This window comes from Lichenostomus cassidix, chromosome 29 (assembly GCF_008360975.1).
Source record: "Lichenostomus cassidix isolate B80296 chromosome 29, HeHo_3.0, whole genome shotgun sequence".
Taxonomy (NCBI): domain Eukaryota; kingdom Metazoa; phylum Chordata; class Aves; order Passeriformes; family Meliphagidae; genus Lichenostomus; species Lichenostomus cassidix.
In genome coordinates, this window is record NC_139509.1 from 3,093,922 (window position 1) to 3,102,558 (window position 8,637).

The window sequence follows — 8,637 nt, forward strand, 5'->3', positions numbered from 1 at the left end:
TCCACAGGGATCATCGAGGCAGCTCTTGGCCTGGCACAGGACAACCCCAAAAGTGCACTGATGCCAAAATCCCAATGTTCAAGGCTGCTGTCAAAAAGCCTCCTGACCCCTCGGATCATGGAATAACCAGAGCTGGAAGGAACCTACAGGGATGGTCAAGGTCACCTCTTGGTTCTGCGAAGGACAACCCCAAAGATCCCCAAAATCCCAGTTCAAGGGTGTTGTCCAAAGCTCCCTGACGTCTAGGAATCAGAGATATCCCGAGTTGGAAAGGACCCACTGGGAATATAGAATTATGAGACATCTGGAGGCAGATAAGAGACATGGGGATCATTCTGTGCAAAGCTCGGAACTGCACAGGGCAGCCCCAAAATTCTCATTAATCCACGAATCCCAACTTTTTAGCCCTAAAGTGAGTATAAAGCCAACTGTGCCACGTTTGGGGGATCAGCTTTGGTTTGGGGTGTCCCTGTGTGGGGAGGAGCCATTGCTGCTGTCACTCTGTGTGCCCTTGGTGCTGAGAGAACAAACACGGCATGACTGGAGATTGTGTTCCTGTGGAATCTCGTGTTTTCCTTGGAGATAAGGGCAGAACTGCAGCAGCTGCTTTTTGTTGCCTTAACTTTTGTTTACCTGGGGAACCCCATGACCCCTGGGATCCCAAATGCACCTCGTGGGCCAAGATTCCCCCCAAAACAGCCTCAATTTGGATTCAAAGGGGTAAAAAGAGACACAGTCTGCCCCCGAATCCAGGTTTATCTCAAACCACATGGCTGCCCAAAATCAGGCTCTGGGGAGGTCAAGCCCCAGCTCTGCTCCGGCGCTGGCTGTGCTGGGGCTGGGCAGGGGGTGAAGGTTCTGCCCTGCTTGTGCCTCGATTTCCCCAGCCCAGCGCCCATGTGGCTCCGTTCGGGGCTTGTATCAAACTCCTGGCAGCATCCCACAAACCAGGGCCGAAGAGAGCTGCAGCCAAGGCCTCCTCGGGCCGAGACGGGGACAAAGCCGTGCCACCGCTGCGGGACACGGGGACAGGAAGGTGGCGGCGCAGGGCAGAGTCTCCCCGCCACACAGAGCCGAGGGCCGCTGGGCTCGGGGTGTCCCTGGGGTGCCTCGGCCTCGGGCCGTGTGTGCTTTGGCCCAGAGGCCAAGGTCTCGGCAGGGGCCGCGGCACCTGCTCGCCTTCCCGCGCCTCCTTCCCCGGCGCCCTTAAAGCTGCCGCGGCGCAGCCGCTCCGTCCCGCCGTGGTCACCGCGCTCCAGGATGATGCTGCAGCTCGTGCTCCTCGCCGCCCTCGCCCTGTGCGGTGAGTCTCGCCCGGAGCCTTCGGCCTCGGCACCTCCTGACACCCCCGGGCCCCCGCCGGGGACTCACTGTGTCCCTCTGTCCGTCCGCAGGGCGCTGCTCCGAGCTCGATCTCGATGGCATGCAGCGCGTGGTCGGTGGCACCGAGGCGCGCTCGCACGCCTGGCCCTCCCAGGTGGGTCCTGCCGGGTGCCACGGGCGATCGCGGGGCTCTCCTCGCCCCGGCAGCCTGCGCTGAGCCCCGCCCGTGTCTCGCCCCCCTCCGCAGATCTCGCTCCAGTATTACTCCGGGGGCAGCTGGCACCACACCTGCGGAGGCTCCCTGATCCACAGGAACTGGGTGATGACCGCCGCCCACTGCGTCAACAAGTGAGCAGCTCGGCCACCTCTCCTTCCTCCGGGGAAAGTTCTTCTCCCCCACAAAACTTTCCAACGACAAATCCTGGCTGCCCCAAGCCGCGGAGCAGCCGCAGGACCTTGGAGGGCCCTTGGGCTCCTCAGGCAGGCAGGCAGGAGCTCCATGGGGCTTCTCCGGGAGCATTTGCTCCTTGCTCCGAGCTCCCGGAGCAGCTCTCGCTCGGAATGAGCGCAGTTCGGGGCTGATGGAGAGGTTTTGCCCCTTCCCGGCAGCAACCTGAACTACCGTATCGTGGCCGGAGAGCACAACCTCAACAGGAACGAGGGCTCCGAGCAGATCTTCAGCGTCAGCAAGATCGTCGTCCACCCCTACTGGAACAGCAACAACGTGGCCGCAGGGTAAGGCCCGGTGCGGGAAGGAGCACTTGGGGGGAGCCCGGCCGAGATTTGGGGGTCCTTGTAACATCTTCTTCTTCCTCCCCCCGGCAGCTATGACATCGCCCTGTTCCGCCTGAGCAGCTCTGCCACCCTGAACAGCTACGTGCAGCTGGCCGTGCTGCCCCAGGAGGGCACCATCCTGCCCAACGACTTCCCCTGCTACATCACGGGCTGGGGCCTGACCCGCAGTGAGTGACAGGCTCCCTCCCCGCGCCCCCAACTCCCCGAACTCCCCAAACTGCCCTTGCCCCGAGCCCGGGCAGCGCCGGGAGCCGCCGGAGCTGCCGGAGCCCTCGGCGGCCCCAGGAGGCAGAGCTCGGGGCTTCTCTCGGGGCGCGCAGCTGCCCAGGGCCGGCTGGGGCCGTGCCGAGCTTTGGGGGGAGGATGGACCTTTGGGGCCGGAGGGGTTCGGCAGAGCCGCGGGCTGCGCTTTGGCCGGGGATGCTGCGGGGTCCGGCGGCTCCGAGGCGGCGCTGACCGGCGCCGGCTCCGTGCAGGCAACGGGCAGCTGTCCAGCGTCCTGCTCCAGGCCTACCTGCCCGTCGTGGACTACCAGATCTGCTCCAGCGCGTCCTACTGGGGCTCCACCGTCAAGAACACCATGGTGTGCGCCGGCGGCGACGGCGTGCGCTCCGGCTGCCAGGTCCGGCTCCGCACCTCGCGCTGCCCCGCGGCACGGCCGGCGGCCCCCGCAGCCCCGGCTCACCGCGCTCCTCGCTCCGCAGGGCGATTCCGGCGGTCCCCTGAACTGCGCCGTCAACGGCCAGTACCAGGTGCACGGCGTCACCAGCTTCGTGTCCAGCCAGGGCTGCAACGTCGCCCGCAAGCCCACCGTGTTCACCCGCGTCTCCGCCTACATCTCCTGGATCAACAGCGTAAGGCGCCGCGCCGGCCCGGCCCGGGGCTCAGCCCCAGCGCTCTCGGCACATCGCTGCTCCTGCCCGGCGCCCCGCGGCTCAGCCCGGCCCTTTCTCCCTTCCTTCCTTCCAGGTGATCGCCCAGAACTGAGCACAGCGGGACGAGCGCTCGCTGCCCCCCGCCCATGGACATCCCCTGACTCCCCCGCGGCTCGCTCCGCGGCTCTCGGCCCCGAGCCGGGCTCAATAAAATCTCTTCCCGTCTCCGTGCCTCGCTGCTGCCTTGGCTCGCGCCCGCCGATCCTTCCTCCTCCTGCCCCGCCGCCATCCTCCTCCTCCCGCCCCATCTCCCGCCCCATCCTTTCCCAGCGCCCTCTTCCTCCTCCTCCTGGTCGCTGCTCAGGGAAGAGCCCTGGCGAGAAGGAGCAGATTCCGAGCTGTCGGGGCAGCCCGGCCGTCTGTGGGGTGCTGGGACAGGGGGAAAGGCTGCAAATCTTTCCCTTCTCGGGCAGCGCCGCGGACCCTGGGCAATACGGGGGACACAGAGCATACGGGGCGATCCCATCGGCATTTCCCCTGACACTTGCTCCGATTCTCTTCCCAAACTCACCTCCTTGGCCGTGAGAGATGTCGGGCTCGGGGACTGTCACCTCCTCGGCCCTCAGCTCCATTCTGGGGCTGTGCCACAACCCCCCGGCCTGGGGACAAACCACCAGCACCAGCGCGCTCCAAACACCCAATTCACACCCAAAACAGGCACTGCTGCCTGGGTCCAGTGGCCGCTGGGGGCTCCTCTCACCCCTTGGGCTGTCCTGCTGAACAGAAGTGCCACCCGAGTACAACCAGGTGGCTGTCCCAGCACTGCGGTGGCCGCAGGAGCAGTGGCTCTACCTGGCACTGCTGGAGCCCCTCGAGGGCTGTGTCCAGCTCTGGCTCCTCCCAACAAGAAGAGCATGGAGGGGCTGGAGGGTGTCCAGGGAGGGGAGCAGGGCTGGGGAAGGGGCTGGAGCAGCTGAGGGAGCTGGGGAAGCTCAGCCTGGAGAAAAGGAGGCTCAGGGGGGACCTTGTGGCTCTGCACAGCTCCCGGACAGGAGGGGACAGCGGGGGGCGTCAGGCTGTGCTCCCAGGGAACAGGGACAGGAGGAGAGGGGCACTCGTTGTGCCATTGGAGGTTCAGGCTGGACATCAGGAGGAATTTCCCCATGGAAAGAGTGGTCAGACCTTGGCAGGGACTGCCCAGGCAGGTTGTGGTGTCTCCATCCCTGCAGGTGTCCCAGGAAGGACTCAATGTGGCACTGAATGCTCTGGGCTGGTGACAAGGTGGGAATTGGCACAGGCTGGACTCGATGGTCTGGGAGGGCTTTTCCACCTTTGCCAGGTGGAATTCTGGGATTCTGTGCTTGGTGTGTCTAAGAATGCAGCTGGTGCAGTGTCGCTGTTGAGCCTCTAGCAGAGAAAAAGACCCGGATTCTCAGCGTGGCAAGAAAAGAGAGCTTTATTATTTTGATTCCAACTTATATAGACTTTTCAGAGGTCACCCAGATTGGTCAGTCAGAAACCTCCCCCTAGGCCTGATTGGCCAGGCCTGAACTGTCCAAATCTCGAGACACTGTTTTTAATAACATCCAAACTTTGTCTTTGTTTATAAAACACAGGAGAAAGTTCTCATGGGAAAGACCTGTGCTAGCCACAGCGCAGGAGCTCAGCTTGCGGCTGAGCTGAAGGTTGAGCCCTGGGTGGGACGAGAGGCCATGAACTGCTGACCCTTTGCTGACCCTTTGGAGAGCAGTGGCACAGCCGGGTGGGTGGGCACTGGGAGTGATGGGAGGGTGGACACTGAGAGTGACACTGAGAGCTGCAGAGTCGGGAGGAAGAGCGAGCCTGGCACTCTTGGGCTGTGAGGGGATAAACCCGGGGAGTTCCCTTGCTGGGTGCTGTGGCTAGCACAGGTTTTTCCCATGAGAAATTTTCTTGTGTCTTATAAATAAAGATAAAGTTTGGATGTTGTTGGAACAGTGTCCCAGAACTTGGGCAGTGCAGGCCTGGCCAGTCAGGCCTGGGGGAAGGCTTCTGACTGACCAATCTGGGTGACTTTTGAGAACTCTATATATGTGATGAAATCAAAACAATAAAGGTCATTCCTTCTTGCCACTGAGAACTGATGCATTCATTACTCTGCTAGCTGCTCAACAGCGACAGGGTTCCTCCTCCTCAGCACCAGCTCGGGCTGTGTCTGTGTCGCTGCCCCGGGAATCAATGGCTTTATGGAACAGAACATCTGAGACTGCTGTGGGACAGGAGCCCTGGAACCTCTGAGGAAGCAGGGCCTGACTGTGGCAGTGGGGAGTGTGGAGCGTTCAGAGAGCTGTTGAGTCACTGGAGCTGCTGATGTGAAGGGGCTCTGGTCCCCGCAGTGAGAGGCTCTGGAGGTGGGAGGGTGACAGCCAGAGGGTCTTGGGAATGGTCAGACTGGAAAGTTTCCCTAACGGGGGTAGCAGGCCCAGCACCACAGCCAGTCAAAGGAGGGGATTGTCCTGCTCGCCTGATGTCCAGCCTGAACCTCCAATGGCACAACGAGTGCCCCTCTCCTCCTGTCCCTGTTCCCTGGGAGCACAGCCTGACGCCCCTGGCTGTCCCCTCCTGTCCGGGAGCTGTGCAGAGCCACAAGGTCCCCCCTGAGCCTCCTTTTCTCCAGGCTGAGCTTCCCCAGCTCCCTCAGCTGCTCCAGCCCCTTCCCCTTCCCCAGCCCCGTTCCCCTCCCTGGACACCCTCCAGCCCCTCCATGCTCTTCTTGTTGGGAGGAGCCAGAGCTGGACACAGCCCTCGAGGGGCTCCAGCAGTGCCAGGTAGAGCCACTGCTCCTGCGGCCACCGCAGTGCTGGGACAGCCACCTGGTTGTACTCGGGTGGCACTTCTGTTCAGCAGGACAGCCCAAGGGGTGAGAGGAGCCCCCAGCGGCCACTGGACCCAGGCAGCAGTGCCTGTTTTGGGTGTGAATTGGGTGTTTGGAGCGCGCTGGTGCTGGTGGTTTGTCCCCAGGCCGGGGGGTTGTGGCACAGCCCCAGAATGGAGCTGAGGGCCGAGGAGGTGACAGTCCCCGAGCCCGACATCTCTCACGGCCAAGGAGGTGAGTTTGGGAAGAGAATCGGAGCAAGTGTCAGGGGAAATGCCGATGGGATCGCCCCGTATGCTCTGTGTCCCCCGTATTGCCCAGGGTCCGCGGCGCTGCCCGAGAAGGGAAAGATTTGCAGCCTTTCCCCCTGTCCCAGCACCCCACAGACGGCCGGGCTGCCCCGACAGCTCGGAATCTGCTCCTTCTCGCCAGGGCTCTTCCCTGAGCAGCGACCAGGAGGAGGAGGAAGAGGGCGCTGGGAAAGGATGGGGCGGGAGATGGGGCGGGAGGAGGAGGATGGCGGCGGGGCAGGAGGAGGAAGGATCGGCGGGCGCGAGCCAAGGCAGCAGCGAGGCACGGAGACGGGAAGAGATTTTATTGAGCCCGGCTCGGGGCCGAGAGCCGCGGAGCGAGCCGCGGGGGAGTCAGGGGATGTCCATGGGCGGGGGGCAGCGAGCGCTCGTCCCGCTGTGCTCAGTTCTGGGCGATCACCTGGAAGGAAGGAAGGGAGAAAGGGCCGGGCTGAGCCGCGGGGCGCCGGGCAGGAGCAGCGATGTGCCGAGAGCGCTGGGGCTGAGCCCCGGGCCGGGCCGGCGCGGCGCCTTACGCTGTTGATCCAGGAGATGTAGGCGGAGACGCGGGTGAACACGGTGGGCTTGCGGGCGACGTTGCAGCCCTGGCTGGACACGAAGCTGGTGACGCCGTGCACCTGGTACTGGCCGTTGACGGCGCAGTTCAGGGGACCGCCGGAATCGCCCTGCGGAGCGAGGAGCGCGGTGAGCCGGGGCTGCGGGGGCCGCCGGCCGTGCCGCGGGGCAGCGCGAGGTGCGGAGCCGGACCTGGCAGCCGGAGCGCACGCCGTCGCCGCCGGCGCACACCATGGTGTTCTTGACGGTGGAGCCCCAGTAGGACGCGCTGGAGCAGATCTGGTAGTCCACGACGGGCAGGTAGGCCTGGAGCAGGACGCTGGACAGCTGCCCGTTGCCTGCACGGAGCCGGCGCCGGTCAGCGCCGCCTCGGAGCCGCCGGACCCCGCAGCATCCCCGGCCAAAGCGCAGCCCGCGGCTCTGCCGAACCCCTCCGGCCCCAAAGGTCCATCCTCCCCCCAAAGCTCGGCACGGCCCCAGCCGGCCCTGGGCAGCTGCGCGCCCCGAGAGAAGCCCCGAGCTCTGCCTCCTGGGGCCGCCGAGGGCTCCGGCAGCTCCGGCGGCTCCCGGCGCTGCCCGGGCTCGGGGCAAGGGCAGTTTGGGGAGTTCGGGGAGTTGGGGGCGCGGGGAGGGAGCCTGTCACTCACTGCGGGTCAGGCCCCAGCCCGTGATGTAGCAGGGGAAGTCGTTGGGCAGGATGGTGCCCTCCTGGGGCAGCACGGCCAGCTGCACGTAGCTGTTCAGGGTGGCAGAGCTGCTCAGGCGGAACAGGGCGATGTCATAGCTGCCGGGGGGAGGAAGAAGAAGATGTTACAAGGACCCCCAAATCTCGGCCGGGCTCCCCACAAGTGCTCCTTCCCGCACCGGGCCTTACCCTGCGGCCACGTTGTTGCTGTTCCAGTAGGGGTGGACGACGATCTTGCTGACGCTGAAGATCTGCTCGGAGCCCTCGTTCCTGTTGAGGTTGTGCTCTCCGGCCACGATACGGTAGTTCAGGTTGCTGCCGGGAAGGGGCAAAACCTCTCCATCAGCCCCGAACTGCGCTCATTCCGAGCGAGAGCTGCTCCGGGAGCTCGGAGCAAGGAGCAAATGCTCCCGGAGAAGCCCCATGGAGCTCCTGCCTGCCTGCCTGAGGAGCCCAAGGGCCCTCCAAGGTCCTGCGGCTGCTCCGCGGCTTGGGGCAGCCAGGATTTGTCGTTGGAAAGTTTTGTGGGGGAGAAGAACTTTCCCCGGAGGAAGGAGAGGTGGCCGAGCTGCTCACTTGTTGACGCAGTGGGCGGCGGTCATCACCCAGTTCCTGTGGATCAGGGAGCCTCCGCAGGTGTGGTGCCAGCTGCCCCCGGAGTAATACTGGAGCGAGATCTGCGGAGGGGGGCGAGACACGGGCGGGGCTCAGCGCAGGCTGCCGGGGCGAGGAGAGCCCCGCGATCGCCCGTGGCACCCGGCAGGACCCACCTGGGAGGGCCAGGCGTGCGAGCGCGCCTCGGTGCCACCGACCACGCGCTGCATGCCATCGAGATCGAGCTCGGAGCAGCGCCCTGCGGACGGACAGAGGGACACAGTGAGTCCCCGGCGGGGGCCCGGGGGTGTCAGGAGGTGCCGAGGCCGAAGGCTCCGGGCGAGACTCACCGCACAGGGCGAGGGCGGCGAGGAGCACGAGCTGCAGCATCATCCTGGAGCGCGGTGACCACGGCGGGACGGAGCGGCTGCGCCGCGGCAGCTTTAAGGGCGCCGGGGAAGGAGGCGCGGGAAGGCGAGCAGGTGCCGCGGCCCCTGCCGAGACCTTGGCCTCTGGGCCAAAGCACACACGGCCCGAGGCCGAGGCACCCCAGGGACACCCCGAGCCCAGCGGCCCTCGGCTCTGCGTGGCGGGGAGACTCTGCCCTGCGCCGCCACCTTCCTGTCCCCGCGTCCCGCAGCGGTG

At 65.0% G+C, this 8,637-nt stretch overlaps 2 protein-coding genes across 2 annotated transcripts; one reads left to right on the forward strand and one right to left on the reverse strand.

The window, feature by feature from the left end:
• Nucleotides 1-1,173: 1,173 nt before the first annotated feature.
• LOC146425964 (chymotrypsin-like elastase family member 1) lies at nt 1,174-3,218 on the forward strand. The gene is made up of 8 exons (XM_085041387.1): nt 1,174-1,303; nt 1,395-1,477; nt 1,571-1,671; nt 1,933-2,058; nt 2,149-2,285; nt 2,595-2,740; nt 2,823-2,972; nt 3,088-3,218. The coding sequence occupies exons 1-8, from the start codon at nt 1,261-1,263 to the stop codon at nt 3,103-3,105; spliced, it is 804 nt and encodes a 267-aa protein (XP_084897513.1). The 5' UTR covers nt 1,174-1,260; the 3' UTR covers nt 3,106-3,218.
• Nucleotides 3,219-6,427: 3,209 nt separating this feature from the next.
• Nucleotides 6,428-8,472, reverse strand: LOC146425965 (chymotrypsin-like elastase family member 1). Its single transcript, XM_085041386.1, has 8 exons — nt 8,343-8,472; nt 8,169-8,251; nt 7,975-8,075; nt 7,588-7,713; nt 7,361-7,497; nt 6,906-7,051; nt 6,674-6,823; nt 6,428-6,558 (listed from the first exon to the last, which is right to left on the reverse strand). Exons 1-8 carry the CDS (start codon nt 8,383-8,385, stop codon nt 6,541-6,543), a joined length of 804 nt encoding a protein of 267 aa, XP_084897512.1. The 5' UTR covers nt 8,386-8,472; the 3' UTR covers nt 6,428-6,540.
• Nucleotides 8,473-8,637: the final 165 nt, after the last annotated feature.